At 41.0% G+C, this 22,727-nt stretch overlaps 1 protein-coding gene across 5 annotated transcripts in view; it reads left to right on the top strand.

Moving 5' to 3' along the window:
* Window positions 1-3,385: 3,385 nt before the first annotated feature.
* Window positions 3,386-22,727, top strand: part of KDM4B (lysine demethylase 4B) — a gene marked incomplete at both ends in the record, with an annotated part of 73,062 nt that continues 53,720 nt past the window's right edge. For all 5 annotated transcript variants that reach the window (XM_079546664.1, XM_079546663.1, XM_079546662.1 and 2 more), the window contains 4 exons: window positions 3,386-3,526; window positions 5,278-5,453; window positions 6,697-6,811; window positions 8,222-8,415. In XM_079546664.1, the coding sequence (XP_079402790.1) occupies window positions 3,386-3,526; window positions 5,278-5,453; window positions 6,697-6,811; window positions 8,222-8,415 (626 nt within the window). The remainder of the gene's footprint in view (window positions 3,527-5,277; window positions 5,454-6,696; window positions 6,812-8,221; window positions 8,416-22,727) is intronic.

Here is a 22,727-nt window from a genome sequence, read left to right as displayed (position 1 = left end):
TTTTCCTGCGGCAGTGTGATGCTGCTGCTAGAGCATTGCCCACTGCGGCACGTTTTGTGCTCTCTGTTGGCGCTGGGTTTTTGTTTTTTTTTGTTTTTTTTTGTTTTTTTTGTTTTTTTTTTTTTTTTTTTCCTTCTTTCTGTTTCTGACTGCGGGTAAAACTGCAAATAAACTGAAAGGCATCCATGAAGCAGATGGCATTGGCGCAGGTTCTGCTCAGGAAGGAGCTTGGGTTTCTCTCTCTGGGCCAGACACACCGGCCCGGCTGCGCCAGTGCCTGTGGCACTTCTGCTCCTGCTTTTAAAAATAGCAGAAGCATTCTCAATGCGACTGCATTTGAACACAGATTTGGGGATGGTATCTCTACATGTCTCCAGTGCTCACGTCCCACATCTCCAGTGCTCACTTTTCTTCTGTGTTTCCTTGTGGGCAGTGCTTTCTTCAGTAACCCACACTCAATTATGGCTGCCCTGAGCTGGGTGCCAGTTGGCCCAGAGGGCTTCCATCAGGGACAGGAGGTGCTGGTTCCTATTTTTATGTTTCTGTAAAAAATTTGTGTAGTAAATTGCTTGTGCACAAATGCATTAGATGTTTCTTTTTCTAAAATATGGACCACCAAGTGTAGCAAAATCCTTTCTGTATGGCAGGATTGGGAATTTCTTCAGGCAGGGCTGCACTGAAGATGAAAGTGATTGGTAGAGGTTGCCCCTCTACTCTGTGCTGGTGAGGCCTCACCTGGAGTGCTGCATCCAGATGTGGAGTTCTTAGTATAGGAGAGATATGGAGCTGTTAGAGCATGTGCAGAAGAGGGCCTCAAAAATGATCTATGGAATAGAACACCTGTCCTGTGAGGTCAGGCTGAGAGAGCTGGGGTTGTTCAGCCTGGAGAAGAGAAGGCTGTGAGGTATCTAAAGGGGAGCTACAGGAAAGAATGGGAGTGACTGTTTAGCAGGGTCTGTGGTGATAGAAGAAGGGGAAGTAGCTTCAAGCTCAAGGAGTGTAGACTTAGGTTAGATACAAGAGGAAAAAAAAAATCTTACACAGCGAGGGTGGTGAGGTGCTAGAATGGATTGCCTAGTGGTGTGGATGATACCCCGTCCCTGGAGGCTTTCAGGGTGGTGCTGGATCAGGCCCTGGGCAACTTGACTGAGCTGTGGCGTCCCTGTTCATTGCAGGGGAGTTGGACTAGGTGTCCTTCAGAGGTCCCTTCCAACTCTAAGGATTCTATGATTCAAGAGAACAGAGGACAGTGACTTCTGGCAGAAATGTGGTTGTTCCTGGCACTTGAGGTAAGGAGTGAAGGGTTTTGCCCAAAAAGGTTTTAGTTCCAAGCCCTACAGAACTGTAGTGGTCAGGAATTGGACTCTGGAGCCCCTCAAAAGCAGCTCCCTACAGCAGCTGCACAGAAGAGCACCCAGGGGGACCAGAACATCTCCAGGGAAGGAGACCCCAGCTCTCCGTGCCACCCTCACAGCACAGAAGTTCTTCCTCATGTCCCTATGGAACTCCCCGGGCTCCAGTCTGTGCGCGGCGCTCCTCGTCCTGGCGCTGAGCACCACAGAGCAGAGCCCGGCCCCATCCTCCTGACCCCCGCCCTCCACATATTGATCAGCACTGATCAGATCCCTCCCAGCCTTCCCTTCCCCAGGTGAACAGCCCCAGGGCTCTCAGGCTGTCCCCATCAGGAGGCGCTCCAGGCCCCCACCATCTCTGCAGCCGTTCCCTGTCTGCCTGGAACTGGGCAGCCCAGCTCTGGGTGCCGTGCTCCAGCTGTGCTTCCCCGGAGCAGAGGGGAGGAGAACCTCCCTGCCCGCTGGCTCTGCCCTGTGCAATGTACCACAGGGAACCATTGGCTGCCTTGGCCGCAGAGCACACTACTGGCTCACCCCATTGCCTATCAAGACAAATGAGTTCATTTGCCTCTGAAAGGAAGAGTGTTTTACCCTATTAGAATTGTAAAGGAAACCTCGGTGTTTCTGGAGAGCTGAGTGCTGCGACTGTGTAGTTTTTGGTAATTGCGGGATGGGCTCTGGAGAAATAGATGTGTTCCGTGCTCACTGATTAAAGCCATGATATGGCAGCCCGTCTCTCTGTTTGCTAACACGAAGAGTACTTTTAGTAGGATCTGGAATACTTCTTCATTAGGTCGAAGTCGATTTAAATTCAACCCCGCTTGTGTTGCTGGCAGCTGATGTTGAGTGTGGCCGCTCTTAGAGGGCGCCCCGCGGTGCCCTCTGCTGGCAGCACGAACGCTGCGCCGGATCCACTCCGACGCGGAGCTGCTGCGACTGAACTGCCGTTGAAACTTATTGTTTGCATTCTAAGTTTCTAGGATAGCCTGATAAAAGTCTGTTTTCAAAATAGTGATTTCATCCTGAATTGCTTCGGGTTCTTTTTCCCTGCCAATTTTGAAATAATTGAACAATTTGGCTTTTCATGTTGGAAGGCACTTTGAAGTTACACTTTTTTTTTTTTTTTTTAATGAATTGCCTGGCACTTAATTTTCTTTGTGCAAATGCAAACAACGTGTAATGACACCACCTTTTAAAAAAGATCCTGATGTAATGTTTTATGTAATCTAGCATGGCAAAAAAAACCAAAACAAAACAAAAACAAAAAAAAACCCAGAGGAAATACTGGCTAATACATTTCCCAGAGCTGGTGAGTTGTTGTTGTTGTTGTTGTTGTTTTTTTATTTTTGTTGAAACTAAATATAAAATCATTCAGATGGGAAGCTTTGAGGGACAGCTAGTTCCATGTGTGCTGACATATGCTGGAGGTAGGGAGGAGTTTGTTCTTCACTGCCGTTCTGGTGAGGCACAGTTTCAGATGATGAATGGAAGGGGCCAATATTAAGTCTCTGAGATATATTTAGGCAGCACTTGAACTCTCAAGTGATACTGGTGTTCCTGTCATATTCCGCAGTCGTTTCCTCTGTGTAGGCTTGGTTACGCAGCTACAAATGCACTCACATTAGTGTGGCATTCTCCTGTATGGAAGTGAGAAGTCAGCACTGTGAAGGCAGCTGTTTTAGAAACGAGTGCTGTCACATATTTCAGCTTTGAATGCCTTGACAGAAGACATTAGTGAAATGGGAGAAAACCTTGTGGAGTTTGCTGATACTTCGCTCTTCTTAGAGCCCTGCAAACAAATAGACATTTGGATTTTTGATCAGAAATCCTTCATATCCATGTTAGAGTTTTCTGCTTTTAAATACTTCCTTGGAGACTGGGAGGAGAGAGAAATCCCAAATATTGCTACCTTTCTATGAAATTCAATAAAGCATGTAGAAAGAAAATAATGATTAATTACTGTTTGGTTTTTTTTTTTTTTTTTCCTTCCTGATTTGTTTTCACTGCTTAGGTGCTGCCACCCTCCTGAAAATATGGGGTCTGAAAATCCAAGTCCGCAGAATCCTGGCTGTAAGATTATGACCTTTCGTCCCACCCTTGAGGAGTTTCGGGACTTTGGGAAATACGTTGCATACATTGAATCACAAGGAGCTCACCGAGCAGGGCTTGCCAAGGTGAGTTCACCCCGTTCTGGGAGTTGAAAGCTTTCTGAAGAATGCCTTCCTGAGGCTCTTTTGCCAAAGCACCTGTGCAGTGGTATCACTCAGAAGTAGTGTTCTTTTGTGTAGTCAAGTTTTTTAAAATTGTGTTTCCAATCTCTGCATTTTGATTTATCAATAAAATAGAGGCAAAGATGTTATGGTCCTTTCACAAGAGTGAAATAAGTGTGTAGTTAAACTATATGTATTTCTGATCCCCAGTGGGAAAACAAAAACATTCTCAGCCCTTACAGAGATCAGTTAAGGGTACTGCCATGTCCCAAGTCTATTGCTGAAAATAGAGACGATGGTAGCCAAGGTCCTCAAGGAGCTCTGAGGTTTTCAGCTTCCTCAGATTGTTGGGTAAAGCATCAAGTTTTTCAGGTCTGCTTAGGGTTGGATAGGGAATTGGGTCTGAGGTCACATCTATATGCATAGGTGCAGACTTCTTACTCTTAGCTTTTTTATGCCCTAAGCAACTACTTTGTGCTAACTTGAATCTAGACCTGTAAATGTGACATGCAGGTGTGTGTTCCCCAAAAGCACCGGAAAACCCTGCAGCTAGCTCTGAAACCTCTTTCCAGCTTTCCTTCCCATCCATGTCTTTACATTGAAGCTGATGAAACATTGTGAGAACTCTTCATGTAATACTTTAAAATCCCAGTGCATGACATGAAGCATATGACATGCCGCTTGGGAAGGAAAAACAGCTAACTGTCTAGAAGGATTGTTTCTGTAGTAGTGTCATGTTGCTCTATAGCTGAGAGAGCATTTGTTCTGACAAAGTAGTTGTTAAACGTGGTATTTAGCAGAATCTAATAAAGCACAGCAGAGAAGTAAAGCTTTAGGGTGCGAAATAGTAATGATTTCTTTTAAAATAGGTCAATTACTGTTTTTATTGCAGTCATAAGTAGAGCAAAGTACTGATAAAAGGCAGTCTGTGAAATGTTTCCTTGTCCACTCAAGTGTACTGGCAATTATGTTTCATGGGTTGGCTGAGGTATTTTAATAAAGGTTGTTGGTGAATTGCTGATGTTATAGAGAAATGACTTCCTGTAGGACTAAATCTCAGCATTTCAAGTTATTTTCTCTGTTTAATTTATTGCAGCTACCGTTTAGAGCCGTGTTATAGCAGTAGAGCTCATCATATCCTAAAGGAACCATCGCTACAAAAATCACTAACTTCACATTCCCATAATGTTTTGGGTGCAGGTTTTTTTTTTTTTTTTTTTTTTTTTTTTTTTTTTTTTTTGTCAATTCTTCCACCAAATTAGACTGTAGATACATATATATGTATTTTTTTCATTTCACTTGCACACTGGATGTTCACAGATGTGTCCCTGTAATCCAGAAACACCCACAGGAATAATGGAACAGGATCTCATAGAAGGTATCCCTGCACATGACAGGCTTTGGGACTGGGTGGTCTTTAACGTTCCCTTCCAATCCAAACCTTGCCATGATTCTGTGATACCATTTGTGATTGTGAGCCTTCCTAGTTTAAAAACAAACAAATAAAGCAAAAACAACATCCTCCCTCTTTAATGTTTCTGATCTTCTAGATGCAGTAGTAATGTAGACTGAGGTGAAAGAATTTGTTGGTTATTTGAGATGCTGCTGTTATCAGATAACATATAGCAGCAGGATGAAATACCTTCTGTTTAAATTTGTTTAACTCGGTAGAAATTGTTTGCCTGTTTTAAAGATTTTGGTGTTTTTATTTCCAGGTGATTCCTCCCAAGGAGTGGAAGCCCAGAAAAACCTATGATGACATAGATGATATGGTTATCCCAGCTCCCATTCAGCAGGTGGTTACTGGCCAGTCAGGATTATTCACACAGTACAATATACAGAAGAAACCCATGACTGTGGGAGAGTACCGGCGTCTGGCTAACAGTGAGAAGTATGTCAGTGTTAAGTGTGCTTCCTTTGTGAGTGGAAGAGTAGCGCAGTAAATCTTTCTTTCCGACAACAAGCTGGAAAGAAAATACAACCAGCTATGTTAAATAGGAAGCATTTTGAAGCAAACAACATTTTCTTGATAATTGACCTCCAGAATTTCAAACCAGTAGATAATTTCATGGCTTTTGGTGTGCATCTTTGATCTTTTTCTCAGAGTTGGTATAGAAAGTTTCTTTGAAGTCAGCATCTGACTAAGGCTGTGCCTGAAAACAACGGCTTAAGGCTCTAAGGAGAGCTCCCAGTCTGTTAATTGTTATTCTGGAAAATATGTTTCAGTGCTCAGATACAAATGCGAGTGCGCTTGAGTGTGTGAGTGTCTTCTGAAGAGCCTGGGAATGTTGCAGAACACTTCAGTTAACTGGGACAAGCTAACCCGTACAAGCTGCGGTTGCATCATTCTTATAGAGTCATTTTCCCAGAGCTCTGGAATATTTCAAGTTTTAACTCAGGCATTACTGACAACATGCAGTCAACTTTGAAATATTGCTAACGCAGCCTATAAGGGTGCTTTACCTGTGTTCAGCAAACTGTAATAACTTCATCTCGCGCGTTGCTAGGATGAGGATTTGATGCTTCATGTAAGTGATCATCCTGTTTGTCAATATGCACTAAGAGGTTTTGTAGAAAGATTTAAAAGGCAGTAAATGTGATGAATTTGAATAGAATTAAAAATGTAATACATCTTCAGCAATGTCTCGAGTGTGTGTGCTTTGAATGTGAACTTATTTTTATGGGCAATAGAAGATGAAGAGAGAAGAGGTTTAAAAGCACAAGTTGCAGGACTACAAACAAAAACGCTTGTGTTTTGTGCTTTGCCGTAAACATGCATTGCAAGAATTTTAATCTGATTTACTTTTTTCTTTGCCTTTTTTCTCTTTCTTACTGATTTTTTTACACTCATGTAATGTAATTTGTTATATAATAACAGATTTAGATAATTTGCTGATTATTTGTACATTGCGTTGAGATAATGAAATGGAAGATACGGTAAAAGCATGTCCAATTTTACTGTGCTGTATATAATCTGCTGCCTAAACTATAGTTTTTTCTGATGTTGACTAGTAGGAGTGTTAGCAGGTGTTCACAGTGCTGAGAAATGCACTCTTCTTGTCAGCCGTTTGTCTGTCTGTAGTGAGAGTGCCGTAGGGCTTCTTGCTTCCTTGCCTCCTCTGTGTTCTTTTCAGATATTGTACGCCACGCCATCAAGATTTTGAAGACTTGGAGCGCAAGTACTGGAAGAATCTCACTTTTGTCTCACCAATTTATGGGGCTGATATCAGTGGCTCTCTGTATGACACAGTAAGTGAGGCTCCTCATTAATGTGTGTTTTTGCTGAACCCATTAGGGAACTGTGATTTAGAATTTGCTTCAAAGGCAACGAACTTAAAGCTGCGCCTGTAGTTATCTTTGGAGTAGAATGGCCTGTTGTCTGGAGTGTTGTCTGATTGCCCACAGTATAAACTCTCTTGGTATAAAAGTGTCTCTCTATTATCATTATGGTTTAGTGTGGATTTAATTGGAAGGAACTTAGATTCTGAAGTCACCACAGCCATAGACCTCAAAGTTACCCAGTATTTAGTGCTGTGATGAGTATCATGTACTTGTACAAGTTTTTGGAGAAGCAGTTTCTTCATGTACAGAATGTATATTGTTTCCTTCAGTTAACTTCAAGTTCCCCTAAACAGAAATTAAATAATTGGATTACCAATGACATCTAAAGAACATTTCCTGTTGTCTGATTACCAATACTGCTGCAAGCATTAAATTGTTGGAATAATGAAAGTCTCTCTGCACTTCTTTTCATCTCCACTTACAGCTGCTTCCTTTCTTCAGTTCTTTCTCTCCTGCCTGTTTTTTTTTTTTTGTTTTGTTTTTTTTGTTTTTGTTTTGTTTCGTTTTGTTTCTAGTTTGATATAGAAAGTTTAAAGATTGAGTGGTTTGTTTCACTTTCTAGCTGTTACTCCAGGAAGCAGTACGGAGCTGGGGTTGCTTGCATATGTATCAGCTACTTACCTGCATGTTAAGCACACCAGAGAAGGGACATGAAAGGAGGTGGTTTGCTTTTAGAGATAGTAATAGGCAAATCTGTAGGCAATTGCAAGGTTAAAGATTTTTATCAGTTTTTTTTCTATTCTTTATTGAAGTAGAGAAAACCAATAGCCACTTTTAGAATACTTCCTATTATTGCTTTTTTTTTTTTCTTTCTGATAAATACTGATAATTACTAAACCAGCTTCCCTATTCTTTATCTGAAGCACTGAGCTCATGTAGAGGCCTCTGCCCCATAGGCCACATTTCAGTCTAGTTGTTCTGGTCTGCTTATACATACTCATCAGGTGAAGAACATCGGGATGGAATGCCAATGAGAGAAACATATTTTACCCTTAGTTTATCTCACATTTATTAGTAGATCAGTTAATGAATGGTAGAGTACCAGAGTGAAAGTGCCTCTTCAGAGAACACAGTGAGAAGCTAGTAATCAATCCCTTTACCAAAAGTAATAGTAATGCATCCTTTTCGTGATTATTGATGAAAGTTAATAGTAAACCTTCCGGAAAAAGGTAGAATTAAATTAATGCAAGTAAATGGACCTTCAGAATAACACTAGGATATCCACATGTTAAGGCAACAAAAGGAAGCTGTAGGCTGTTGCTGTGCTGTACCAAGTCCTGATGTGCTCTAGAACAAAACTTTTACTTTGAATTATAGGATGTGGAAGAATGGAATATTGGCAATCTGAACACCCTGTTAGACATGGTGGAACATGAGTGTGGTATTATTATAGAAGGTGTAAACACTCCCTACCTCTACTTTGGGATGTGGAAGACAACGTTTGCTTGGCATACAGAAGACATGGATCTCTACAGTATCAACTACTTGCATTTTGGGGAGCCAAAATCCTGGTAAGTGATATCCTGATAGGTAGTAGCTACATACCATTGCCTTGTTGTACTTGGAGACCATGTGGAGTCCTTTTTTCACACCTAATTCCATCAGGCCTACATAATTTCTCACTTCCCACTTTTTCCCCCTCCCCCTAACCCTAACCACCCCCCCCCTCTTTCTCTACACTTGAAAACAATTTTATTTTCTTTCTGGTTGACTTGCTTGGCAACCTAACAGCAGAATTAGGAAGGCTTCTTGACATTATGATTAAAAACAGATTTTAGCATTTGGCACATTTTTGGAAGCTAGTGCACAGGAGAGTAAATGATGATAGGAGTGTGTGGATGCTTTTGAAGTAATTCAGTAGTGTTGTTTTTGCACTGTTATGTTGGTAGGGGATTTCAGTTACTTTAAAAGTTCCATTTTTTAAGTTTATAAATATACTTTCAACTCCAGAGACAAGGTAGGCTGAAGTATTTTTGTGGTCAATTCTTAGAACGATAAGCATTTTTCAACACTGCTGATGCATAAACTAGTTGGAAATAACTTTCCACAAAAGTAGTTAATAGATAAGGATGAAATTAAGAAGCTAGCAGATCTGGAGTAAGTTAGCAAGATCCAGTATTTTTTTTTTTTTCTAAAGCTTCTTATTTAAAAATATAACCAGAGAGACTTAGTTAACCCAGAAGAGCTTTGCTGAGGATCTTGATGTGACTAATAAATATTGACATTTAAGCTCTAATTTGCACACAAATGTCAGTGTGGAACTGCTGTCATTATGCCCTGGCACTGGCAGACAAGACCCTCCCAGCTCTCTGTAATATGAGTCCCCAGCGTCACTGTGTATCTCCAGGCTGTTAGTGTCTGCAGGCATATAAAAGCCAACAATGAAGATCCTGTGATAAATGGATATAATGTTCTTCTACAGTCTTGAAAAAGGGTGGAAAAAGGGGCTGGGCTTGAAGCATTCAGCTATCAATGTGCCCTTTAAGAATCTTTTCCAACATGTCAGAAAATTTGTTTTGCCAGCATTTGTGATTCTTAGTTTCCTTTGTTCAGGCAGTTAGATGTACAAGGATTTTGCAGAATCACTTACGCTACCTCTGTTAAGCGAGTTGGATGTCAAGAAACTTGGATTTTAAATGAAATGGAGCATGCTTTCATCTCAGATTTTCGATTTTTTTTTAGTATGTCTTCAGAGGCAGTTAGATCAAAATTTGATACTCATCTCCAGTAGGTGGTGCCATGAGCACACAAGAACCACTTTTCTTTGCCCAGACAGTGCAGTGACCATCAGCAAGGTGTGCCACTTTGGAGTGTCTGTTTCAGCACATGAGAGTTAACTGCTATGAGAGTTGTACAAGCAGCTGGCCTGAGGTTTGCATGATTATCGTGTTGTCATATCTGCCTCTCCTTCCATGCCTGTGTGTTATGAGGTTTGCCTAGCCTGTCTTCTGCTCACTTTTTGTTCCGATCCTGCAATAGAGGGTTCTCTCTTTCAAGAGGCAGAAATAAGAACAGGTTATTTTGAAAAGAAAAGCTTGCTCCAACATGAAACTAATGCCTTTACAGCTTAGTAACAAATAAGCTTTCACACTGTGAGCAAAATTTAGAGAACAGATGCTAAATGAAATGTACGCTGAGTATTTGTGGCCTTGAACTAGAACTGTATAAAACTTAGGAACTTCATGTCATAGAATTGAATTGCTCAGGTTGGAAAAGATCTTAAAGATCATCAAGTCCAACCGCAACCTAACCACAGTACCTTAACTCTAACAACCCACTGCTAAATCATGTCCCTGAGCACTACATCCAAATGGTTTTTAAACACATTCAGGGATGGTGACTCAACCACCTGGGCAACCCTGGGTAGCCTATTCCAGTGCTTAACAACCCCTTCTTCCTTTCCCTTTCTTTGTCGTTATTGTTGGTGTTGTTTGTTTGTTTTGAGTAATGTGAATAACATTTGGGCGCCAACATATTGTGTCTATCATAAGGATGATAAACTTATTGCATGAAGCTGTTCTAAACAGTGGCTTTTCCTTATGTTCTTATATATGTTTATTTTCTTCCTTGTGGAAAATACAGATTGCATGATAGAAAAACAAAGAAACCCTTCAAAAAGGAAATCCTCAAACACCTGCTTGTAGCATGGTGTATATGAAGAGGGTAAGAATAAGAAGAACTAAAAACTGTAGATGGAAAATTGTGTCCGACAAATACCAGATCTTAAAAGTTCTCAGTAGCTTTTATTTCTGTCTAATCCTGTTAAGGAATTTGGGGACATGCTAGGGGAACACCTGATTGCTCCCCTAAGAAGAGTTTCAGTTGTTGAAGAATTCAGCTGCTAATACAAATGGAGAAGACAGATCATACAGTCTACTTGAAAGGAGCTCAGGTCTTTCTGGTTAGAAGTCAAAGCAAGAATATTCTCTGGACCTGGTTTAGGAGAAATAAAAAAAAAAAAAGAAAAAGGTATTCTTACCATGCTTAAAAGGGAATGAAGGGGACCTATGCAGCTGTTCTGTAGTTGTATAGGTCTTTTTCTGGTAACTAGCTGTGTAAACCTTATGCAGTAGGAAAGAAATGAGGATTTTGAGGTTTGACCATGTTTCCTGTTCAAGTGAGCTTCATATCTACATAACTGTGTCATGCAAAAATAGTTGTATTGTGGCAGGATGCCATTGGTGGTTTGGAAGGCCTTTATCTTGTTCCCTGAAGTGTGAGGAAAGAGTATGCCACTTGCCTAAGTCATTTCTTTCTTCTTCTTCACCCTGACTACTTCTGTTAGTAAGTTCTTAAGCTCTTCTGTGAAGAAGTGTTGGTTTCTGAGGGGTAAATCTGAATACCGCTTTGAGGAGACCTGTAACTTTGCATCCATGCAAGCAAATGCTGATTTTCTGGATATGATTGCAGTGATCCCAAAGGTCAGGTGGGGGAGCTCTTGGACTTCAGTGACTAGATGCCAGTGGTGCAGCCTGGCTTATCTCAAGGAAGGTTGAAATATTCGTTGTTTTTTTTTTTTTCTTTTCTTTTTTTTTTCCCTGGCACTACCTCGGTAGAAATCTTCCCAGCTTCCTTCATCCGTTTTATAGACTCTTTGATTCTAACATTGATCATCTTAGAAACACCTCGGGGAATAGCAGAAGTGTGGAGAGTTATGGAGTCTACCCGTTTGGGGTTGAGCTCTATAATAAGAGACAGCGTTACTGTTTGGCTGTCAAAGATTTTTGCATATTGGTAGTATTTTACCCCCAAATTGTCTGTTAAAAGCATGACGCTTTTTTCATGTCTCTCATAAATTATCTTAGGCTATTTTAATTTGAGCCATGTAACCAAAACCCTACTTTGCTGAATAGTGAATAGGAATGGTGAGAGGCCACCAGTGCTATTTTGTTATAAATGTAAGGTGTGAAAGGATTTGGGCCATTTGAAAGTGCTTCCCAGACCTCATTTAAGTGAGTTTGGCAAGAAATGATCATGTTTATTTTCTATGGGAGAGGTAGAAGTGACTTTTCAGAGAGGTCTGGATATGGTCAGATCCCGAGGAGCCACCCCAGTGGACAAAGATAATCGGAATGAGAAATCACTCTATTTGTAGATCTGAGAAGATAGGTATTGAAGTGTTATTTTGCATGGATCTTTTATTTCTGTCTTTGGAATTCTAGATTATACCTCTTGCAAAACAGAAGCTTTTGGGACTGGAATCAGAATTAAGATAAATGTTTGTTTCAGCAACTGAAGATGGCTTCTTTGTACAATCCTAGAGGCAGCTGCATGGCCATACAATTCCTTGATTAATATGTTTCTTTCACTGCAGAGAAATCCTGCTGCCAGCACTTTCTTGCACTATTCCTTTGCCGTAAACTGAGTGGAACAGACAGTAGCAAAATGAGCTCTAGTGTTGTGTCACTAGGGATGCAGGTTAAAATACTGTTCACTGCTAAGTGAAGCGCTTGAGTAATGAAGGGTCATCCAGTGATGGGGGAAAGCTGAGGGGGTAATGGAAGAAAGCTTTTTTCCTTCTTCCAGTCTCATGAAATGATTCTGTTTGTAGATTGCATTGCATTTATATCTTTTGTCTCCTAACAAGAGGAACAAGCACTGTTGTCGTTAACCAGTGTAACTGCTGCTGCAGAGTTACCTATCCTGCCTCTTTCTGAAGTTGATCCTCTTCTTTGTTGCACTCCTTCGAGGGTATACGCATCTGGTCTACCAGTGTAGTCACACTGCTGTTGATTTAACTGCAAAATAAGTCAGATTAGATTAAGGAGGTAACGTGGAAGTTGTGGGCACTGTCCATCAAATGTATCACGAATTTGTTGTGTAACTTCATTTTAAGCTTCTCAGGCAGGGAGCTGCCAGGCTGAGTCTGTTGCTTGCTTGTTCCTCAAATTACAAAGAAATGTTCCTCTCGCATTAGTAGATCAATTACAACCTTTTCATGGTCTGTTTTCTTCTGTTGTTTTTTTTTCCACCAGAAGTTTGAATGTATCTCATTTTGCAGCCCTATATTAAACCTCTTGTGGTAGGAGTTTTTGGTGTATCAATTATACATATTATATATAATTACCTTATACATTCATATGCTGAGATCTAAAATTGAGCATATTGTCAAGAGATGCTAACAGAAGACTGATTTTTATAGTGACAGAAGCAACAAAACTGAATGCCAAGTCTTAATACTTCATGTTTATTACAGCATTTTACTGAGGAATGTATGCATCACAGCTCTTGGAATTTGAAAAGCATATCTTTAAACACTGAAATACTCTGCCATCATTTCATTTCATCTCAGTAAAATAGTGAGTGCACGTACATGCTCTCTCCTGGTATAAATTATGGTCTTGCATATCACTTATGTGAGTTCTCTTCCTGTGTTATATACAGGTTATTGTTTTACACTCCTGAATTGCTGTAGCAGTAATAATCACATTTGGAGGAACAAAGTGGTCTGATGCTGCCAAACCAGCAGAGTAGCTGCTAACTTTACAGAGTGGTGAACAGTGCAAGTTCCATTGCTTAGATACTTTGTGACTAATTTTGCCATATAGCAGCAATATTAGATATATTTTTGTAAGTATTAATGCAATGTTACTCTGTATAATTTCTTAGAAACTGGGCTCAGCTTTGAAGTTGTACGGTCTTCTCTTCAAACACTCTCCTATTGAAAACAGGTCATGCCTAATCTGTTTGCTATCAGATATCAGACTTCTGCCAGATCAACAGTTTATGAAGATTTAAGGACAAATTACCAAATGAATTTTAAAATAATATGACAAGATAAAAGCAGTGGTCACGTACAATTGCATTTTAAGGCCCACTTGAAAAGTTCTGTCTTGTAGAAGTATCAACACCATTTGCTTGAAGATCTGTAGAATTACCTAAAAACTTTATTGATTAATTAATTGGTACTTTCTTTCCTCGGGTTCTCTGGAGGACTGCCTGTGCCAGGTAGGTCTTTCTGTATGAGCTGAGGAAAACAAGTACATGGGAGGACTAGCTTATAACATCTACACTTAAGTAAATGTGGATTATGTTACTGATGCCACTGTCAGTAGGGAAACATCACATTTTCTGAGAGTGATATAATGGGGAGATTTAAAGCAAAACATGTTTGTTTCCCTGAGAGTGGATAGGAGAGGGACCTTGTTTTTTCTTGGCTAACGGCATATCCTAAAGCAGCTGCAAATACGCAAGTGCTGAGGATCTTACTGCTGATTTTATTTTTCATTATTGTCTTAGGAAGCGCTGCAGCTGTCTTAGTCAGAAATCTTGTCGTATCCTCCCCCCCAGGATAAAAAAAAAAAAAAGTTGATCCCTGGAAAACTGTCTTGGGGAAATAAAATGACCCAATACAGTCACAGAGATTAACTCTTCAGGTTTTATCATTCCTCATTTTCAGTGCAGGATACTGGGTCCTTGTCCCCATTTTCCCTGTGTGGTATTCTGCACCATCTCTCTGCTTTAACAGACTCTCACATATGTTGCAGTTTGTTGTGAACTCAATGTAATCTCATATAGAGCAGCTGGATTGATACTGAGATGTATAGCAGCAGGGGGGAAGGGCATTTGTCCCTTGCATCATTTATTGCCTTCTCACTGTCACATTCCCCCAGGGAGCCATTGCACAAGGCAGCTGGATCACTGAATTGGTAAGATGTGATTAGAAATCTTGATTATTAGGATCTCAGTAACCCTTGCACCCTGGAGATCCTTGAGTTTCTGAAAGGTTGATTAGCTGGAATCACATAGGGACTTTGCCCTTGAGGGAACTCAGGACTCTGAATTTGTTATGCTATGACTTTTCATTTTGCTCCATACAGAGGATGGATGTATCTCTCTCTATATATAGATATCTGATTTTTATTTTTTTCAAATTTTATGTATCCTATTTTTGCAGCATTCTCCCCCACCCCCTTGATCCCCAAGTTCTGCATCAGCTTTCCATGGGAAGTGTATGAGGCTGCCTTCTTCTGAAGCGTGTGTACATTTCCTGTTTGTGTGTTCCACTCTTGACAGTAGAGATTAATGGGCTTGTTGGGGTGGAGTAGAGGAGAAAGGAAAGGCAGGGGAAGGCCATTTGGCAGTGATGGGTTCCTTGCAGCTCACAAATTTCCTTCCAGCCTCTGCTATCCCATGTAATCTCTTTTACAGTTTTGCAGTTTTGGAGTGAAAAAGAGTAGAATTTATGGCGATGGTTGATTTATAGATTAACAACAACACCATTTACTCTCAGGCAGATTTGGCAATGCGAGATGCTTTTCTACTGGAAAAAAAAAAAAAAAAGGATAGAGGAAAGAACAGTGATATTCATTAAAAGAAATAAAATGAAAGTGAGATAAAGTATGACCAGGCAGAGCAGCTTTTCACTCTATCTATTCTACAATCATGAGGTGGAAGCTGCTTTGGAACTGGATTTCTAGAATGAGAATCTGTGTGCATGTTGATTTGCTCTGAGATTTGTGAAAGGAATGATATATCGAGATGAAGAGTTACATTCCCCTGTGATTCACTGATAAATGAGAGCAGTGCCGTGGCAAGTTATTAATACAGCCTTTCAAGCTTCAGATACCGCAGTCATTAGTTAATCAATACAAGCCACACACTTCTAGTGATTCTTGAACAAGGCTTCCTCCGGGCCCCAGAGTACTGTTTGTCCTCCAGGTGGAGCTGTGGCTGAAGGATGATGTAACTCTCATTAAAGCAGGACTGGTGCATGTTGATAATCTGCTATAAAATTCCAGGAGATTGGTGTGTTGTAGGGATTGGATTGGTTTTAATGTAGTTAAGTCATCAAACCAAACTATATGAAGAATCATGAGCTCTGGCTTGTATTAAGGGGATTATCCTCCAAATCAGATGCTTGCAGTTGGAGTAGTGGAAATTTTTCTTTTTAATAGACTTGGATTTTTGTTGTGTTGTAGATTATTAAAAGGTAATTTTTCCTGATGCAAAGGAGGCACGCTATTCTGGGGAGGTTGGACTTGCATGTTGCCTGTGTTCACCCACTGTTATCTAACTTTGAGAAAAAATGCCACGAAGGTCAGGCCAGACTATTGGATCAATGGGATCAGTGGTGGAAATTGTCTGAAGAGGGACTGTTGCCCTGTAAGAATGAGTGCACTGACCTCAGCCTCGGGCTGTTTGTATGCATCTGGTACTCCTCCTTTCTCTCAGCTCTGCTGTGTTTGTGCTTTTTTTTTTTTTTTCCTTCTCCCTCCAACTGAAGTCCTTTGCTCTTTCCATTTGTCATCCTTATTCCTGCCTAAATCTACTGCAGAAGACACATGTTAGTATGTACACTGCCATTTTATTTTTCAATCTGTGCATTTTGTATCTATTTCCATTGTGTATGTGTTCAGTATGTTTGTTGAAATTAAACTCTTAGAGATTGGGGCGGCCCATCTGCCAGTGGTTGTAGTGAAAGTAGCGAAGTAGAGATTCCTCTGATCTGTAATTCGTCTTTATACCCTTTCATAATGATCTTGAAAGGTGACAATACAGATCTGTGATCTCATTCCTATCTTTGCAGCACTGTCTTCAAGTGGGCTCCTGCTCCTCTGATGCAGTGTTCAATGTGTGTGGCTGGTTTCACCAGCACTAATAATTCATTGCAGCTCAGTAGACCCACTCTGCATTGAGAGAAACATGCCTTTGATCCAAGAAGGCATCCACTTTTGCTGAAAGTCATTCTTGTGTTTTGAAAGAGTCTGCTCAAAGCTGAGGCCTGATTTGAAATGAAGATCTGTGGAAGTCTGACAGGATCACAGATTGGTTTTAATAACTGAGCTGTTTGAACAGTGCACTCTGCTGCTGAGACTAGATGGGAGGGATATGTGCTTCTATGCTTCGTGTAACTCTTTCAGCCTGATCTGACTTGAGCTCTGTGGGAGACTGAGCTTGCAAATTTTGGCTTGGCACGGCCCTGAAAGTGAGTTGGTTGGGTGAGGAGGAACCAACCATGATGCTGCTTGTCTTTATTCATGTTTTGTTAACACATTGGCGGACATCACCAGGGATTTTTTTCCTTTGCACAGCAGAGAAAACTGATGATGGGTGATGCCACATACAGTCCAGATATAGTTTAAAAGAACAGAAGCCTATAGCAATGACAGCACTTAAATAGTACTCTGCATTTTTGAGGTGCTGTGTGGCTGGTAACTAGTTAATATTCTGAGTAATCTCTGCTGGGGTTCTGGACACTTCTTCTCAAAGAGGACAATCAACGTAGCATGGGGGATCTGGGAGAAGAAATAAAGGAAATTTTATGAAGCGCCACTGATTTTTATCAGACCTTAACTGTAGCACTTCCATTTTGATGCTGGCTAGTGCAAAGGCACTTGCTTCAGCGTGGATGTTGCTGGAGCCTGTGATGGTGTAGTTTGATGAACGAGATGATTTTATCTTTGGAACATTTTTTCCCTCAGAAAGGAAAGTATGTATGGAGGCATTGCATCTCTGGCACAAGGGGTTTCCCCATCCAAAGATACCTGTTTCTATAGAGCAGATTCTGTTTAGGCTGCTGTAGGAAGTTCCCCATATCCTTTTCCAAAAGCAGTGAACGGCAGCAGGCAGTGCTCAGGAAGGAGGAGGGAGTTCGCAGAGGCTGCTTGGTGCAAGATGAGAACATCTGTGATGTCTCTAGTTACCGTATTTTGTTGTTGTTGTTCCTTGAATTGTGTTGATGTCTTTTTATAATGTAAAGTCTTTGAAGAGCATTTTTTGCTTTTCCTTTAGTATTGGATACTGTAGCAATATAAAGAACCAGTAATTAATAATGTGGTTACCAGTTTTGAGAAAGAAATCTGATGTGAACAGGTTTTTCAGAACAAAGAACAACAAAGAATGGCAAGAGGATGCATATATTACAGTCATTCATTACCGTTGAGTTGTACACTAATAATCTTAGCCAAAAGCAATATAAATAAAAGATTTTATCATGTTGTTTCCTAAACACTTTTTCTTAGTAAAACATGCGCTTCCCACTACCTATTCACCGCATATGGTGGAAAACTATGGGTGTATTTTGTATGTGTGTCACTCCATTGTGATTTGTAAACGTCTGCTCTGGGCCTGCATTTGTTGCAGGAAGACCAGATGGTTGTTCATATGTAAACTCCTCTTTTAAAGTAGTATTTAAGAATTGCATTTTAGTTGTGGAAAAAAACTCTTACAGTTATTGAAATCTAAGTGAGAAAAGTGATATTAGTTAATTGCCTAATGGAAAAAATTCTGTAGCTCAAGTGCCACTCGTAACAATTTGTACTGCTTTAAAATCAGAATTTTAAAAATCTACTGCCCAGTGTGTGTTTCTTGAAAATCTGTCTCTAGCCCATGGTAGCCTATATGATTGACACAATTTAGCTTTGACTGTTCCAACAGTTGATCCATAAGGGTTCAGTATGAAGCCCAGAATGACTAGAAATATTCTGCCAAATGCTATTGGACAATAAATTTTAGAGTAATTACACAAATATCAATTTCTTAAGGGAAGGAAGAGGTTTCTCATCTTGCATACTGTTCTGTTAGGAGCAAACCTACTTGTCTTTTTTCTGTATTGTGGTTGACAGCAGAGTTGATAATTAGACAGCAATACTGATGGAGAAGGGATCGTATCATGGGAAATATGCTACACAGACCCTTTCTGAGCAGGTTTTGTCCTGATTTTCTTCCTGTGTTGGCTTCCAAAGGGTTGCATTTGAGCAGCTGTCTGCAGAGCTCATTTCTCTCTGAGCTTTAGAAGATGGGCTGATTTGGTGTACTTGTAATCTTGTTCTGTCATTACCTACTTACTCCTTATTATGGCTTTTCGAGGAGATACTCAGAAGCCTCTGTGTGTTTCTTTCTTTCTATGTGTATTTCAATAAAAATGTCATTATTTGGAATCGTTGACACTGCTGGTTAAAGGTACTGAATTCTAGCATCTATTCTCTTGTAAAATGATCCATTAAAGATAAAACTGCAGACACTCAATAGAGGTTTTTTCCTAGGAACAAGAAGCTCTCTGATCAGTACGAGATCTTATCTCTACAACACATGTTTACATTCTTGATGTGAAGGAGTCACAAGAGAAGGGGATGGATGAGGGAGCCCAGAGATTTTTTTCTTTATGAATGGGATTGCAAGAAGCGAAACTGCATGCTTAAAGCAGATTCTCTGCTGGATAACCTCAGATACTGATGAGAAGAAGAAAGGGAGTTGATTGCTGTCTTTTAACAAACTGAGAGGGAGAAAGGGATGACCACAGGAGGAAGGGAGCTGACAGTGCCGTCCTCCAAAAGACAGGATCACAGAATCAGAAAGGTTGGAAAAGACCTTCAAGATCATCCAGTCCAACCATCCAATAGTACTCACTAAACCATGTCCTTCAACACAAACTCCAAACATTCCTTGAACACCTCCAGGGTCGGTGACTCCACTGCCTCCCTGGGCAGACCATTCCGGTGCTTGGACCACTCTTTCAGAAAAGCAGTATTTTGTAACGTCCAGCCTAAATCTCCCCTGGCGCAGCTTGAAGACGTTCCCTCTGGTTCTATCACCAGTTACACGAGAGAAGAGGCCGACCCCCAGCTCACCACAACCTCTCTTCAGGTGGAGAGCAATAAGGTTTTCTCCAAGCCTCCTCTTCTCCAGGCTGAACAATCCCAGCTCCTTCAGCTGCTCCTTATCAGGCCTGTGCTCCAGACCTCCCATCAGCTTTGTTGCCCTTCTTTGAACCCCTCCAGGGCCTCAATGTCTTTCTTGCAGTGAGAGGCCCAAAACTGGACACAGTACTCGAGATGTGGCCTCACTAGAGCTGAGTACAGGGGGACAATCACTGCCCTGCTCCTGCTGGCAACACCGTTCCCGATGCAAGCCAGGATGCCCTTGGCCTTGGACACCCGGGCACACTGCTGGATCATATTCAGCCGAGCATCAATCAATACCCCCAGGTCCATTTCCTCTATGCAGTGTTCCAACCACACCGCCCCAAGCCTGTAGCGTTGCCTGGGGTTGTTGTGGCCAAAGTGCAGGACCCAGCATTTGGCCTTGTTGAAACTCAACCCGTTGGCTTCAGCCCAGCTCTCCAGCCTGTCCAGATCCTTCTCTAAGGCCTTGGTACCCCTAGGCAGATCCACACTTCCAGCCTTGGTGTCATCAGCAAACTTACTGAGGGTGCGAACGATCCATTCTTGGTGTTAAAAGCCCTATTTTGAGACAGGTTTCAAAACCAACTTAAAGAATAGAGCAGAACAACTTCTAGAGCTTTAGTTTTATACTACTAGGAGATGTTACATTGTAGTTGTTGAAACCTTAGGTCTCAGAACCAGCGTTTGGACTGCAAACGAGGGGCTCCCCAGCCTGTAGTAGTGGCTCTTAGTGGCTTCTATTGGGCGATAAGTATACCTGACAGAGAAAGGGATTTTTAATTTATTCATTGGCTTTGATAGCACTGTTGCAGTTATGGGAGCTAAAGATTTTGAGGACTACAGCTCAGATTATGCATTTATAGACAACTTTCTCTTACAGAGATTGGAATAATAGCTCATCACCACTGGGAGTGGGTTGGCATTTGTATCTTCAAAGGGTCAATATTTTTGGCACAGCTAAATCTGCTTTGAAGACAGATAACTAACTCCGTGTGACACACGTTCTTAGGTATTTTAAACATCCTGTTCAGTTTTTCTTTCTTTTCCTTATTTCAGTAATTATTGCATGTTAAACTGTATGGGCCCTGTTTGGCCAGACCTTGTGCAGATACTGTGAAATTAACTTTCATACCTTCTAATATGAATCAGAGTGAAATGACATTTTTGAAGCCTTGCAGCTGAATCTCCTGTCCATAGTGCCCAAGTTCTACTAGAAATTAGATGCATGAGGCTTAGTAATCTAGTAGTTGCTTAATTGTTCTGTTTTGGTGGAGGAGGTGCTGGGTATGGAGTGCAAGGTGGGGAAGGAAGGCATTGTAACTAACAAAATCCATGTGTGTGTCACAACTGTAGCAGGTAAAGGTCTCAGAAGCCTTGAGAGACTCTTGACCTAAGGGATGGGATGCTCTGATGCTCTGCCAAAGCTAATGACAGCTCCAGGTGAGAACAGTGCCTCCTAAACCTGGGGGGGAGGGTGTGAGTGGGCCAAGGGTTGCCTGAGGCAGAATTTTTAATAGCTTTGAAGACAAAATTGAACATACCCTCCTGCTTGGATGAAGCAGCCTTGAGGTCGGAATCTGAGCTAGTCTGGAAGGTCCCTGAAGAAGATCTGATGCTGTAAATGGTGTCATTGCAGTAGTGAATTCCTCACTGTGTCGTCTTTTAATGGCTTCTAAACTTGCATCCTTGCGTCCTGGGATGGTCAGTGTACTCTCTTTATTTACTGACGCATTCATGTAATTCTTAACTCGCAAGACATTTGCTTATTTATTTTCACTGTTCCTGATAATAATTCTAAGCCATTAGAGGGGAAAATTGTATTCAGAAATGCTGTTTCACACTTTATTTGTTTGATGATGTACAGCGATAGAAAATAGCACATTTGCTGGCTTTTATAGTCTGATAATTATCAACATCCATCAAACCATTCCAGGGGAATAAACAAAACACCAAGAAAATTACACTATTAATGACATCCTTTATGGCAAATGGAAAAGATCCTTTGCATTAAGGGTGAAAAGGGGACTGCCCAGTTAGACTTGCTACTTGTTAACAAAAGCAAACTACTGCTGTTTGTAAATCATAGAAACACAGAATGGTTTAGTTTGGAAGGAACCTTTAAGATCATCTATGATTATCTGACACATTTGTACTTCGGGGCATGCACCTTCTAGACCTGTGATCTCAATGTGTGGTAACTACAAGCAGAATGAGGTTTGAGGGATCCTCAAGAACTCAATATTATGTGGAAGTAGAGGTCAGTTTTGCTAGAATTTAAGTTTTGTGAAACAAGTTTGGATGTTGAGAATTTTTCACGTAGAGCAGCAAAGTTCCATTTTTGAAGAAGTGATATTTAATCTGTTTCAGGGGCCTGCTCTTGTTTTAGCAGAAAGTGTAGGAAAAGGTAATTTAGAAGAATCACTATATTACTTTCAGATTGTTGACTTCAGGGAAGATGATATTTGAGTCACGCAGCTATAACAATTTTTTATCTTGAGACTTTTTTCTGTTCTGTAAATCTTGTGTTCCCTGGCAAAGCAGCAAGACGTTATTCATGTTGTAATCCCACAGACTACAGCATGGCAGTTTTCAGGTAGTTTGGCCCTTTCTTGGTTTGTTTGTGTATGGGAATTGCTGAGTCACGGCCTGAACCTCTGATTGATCACCTGAGGCGAGCCGTGAGTCAGCCAGAGGAGCACAGGTGAAGGCAATTCAATTCACCTGTGCTGCCGGAAGGGGTGGAGCCAGGCTGCACTTCTCCTAGACCTATTGAAGAGCTGGCTACCAGTGGGGAAGGATCTCGTCTGGAGATCCCTCCTTCTGGTGTTCTGTGGTGAGCCCAACGTAAGGGTAGGCCTTCCATTTATTCTCTCTCGTTATCGTAGTCTACTTCGCCTAACTGTCTTGTTTGTTTTGTGATTGTAACATCTTGTTATCCATTGATTATACAGTTTGCAAGCTCAGTTTCTTGCAAGTTTGATATGCCTTAAGACAATGGCTGCTTTAGCACTGCTTACATAGACATAGCTTTACTGGGGGACCTTGCTGAACCAGAAGGGACAGATGCTACGTTTGAAGCATTGGCTGAAGGTCAGCATTTTAGGCACAGTTGTATGTTTTGTTGGCGGTTGTCGATGTTTTCTCTGAAGCAGAAGTAGTCTATAAAAAGAGAGTTATTAATAAAAGCTGTTTAAATA

Source organism: Tetrao urogallus, assembly GCF_951394365.1.
Source record: "Tetrao urogallus genome assembly, chromosome: 25".
NCBI classification, from domain to species: Eukaryota; Metazoa; Chordata; class Aves; order Galliformes; family Phasianidae; genus Tetrao; species Tetrao urogallus.
The sequence above is the reverse complement of the archived record's forward strand: the minus strand, read 5'-3'. Positions and strand labels throughout refer to the sequence as shown.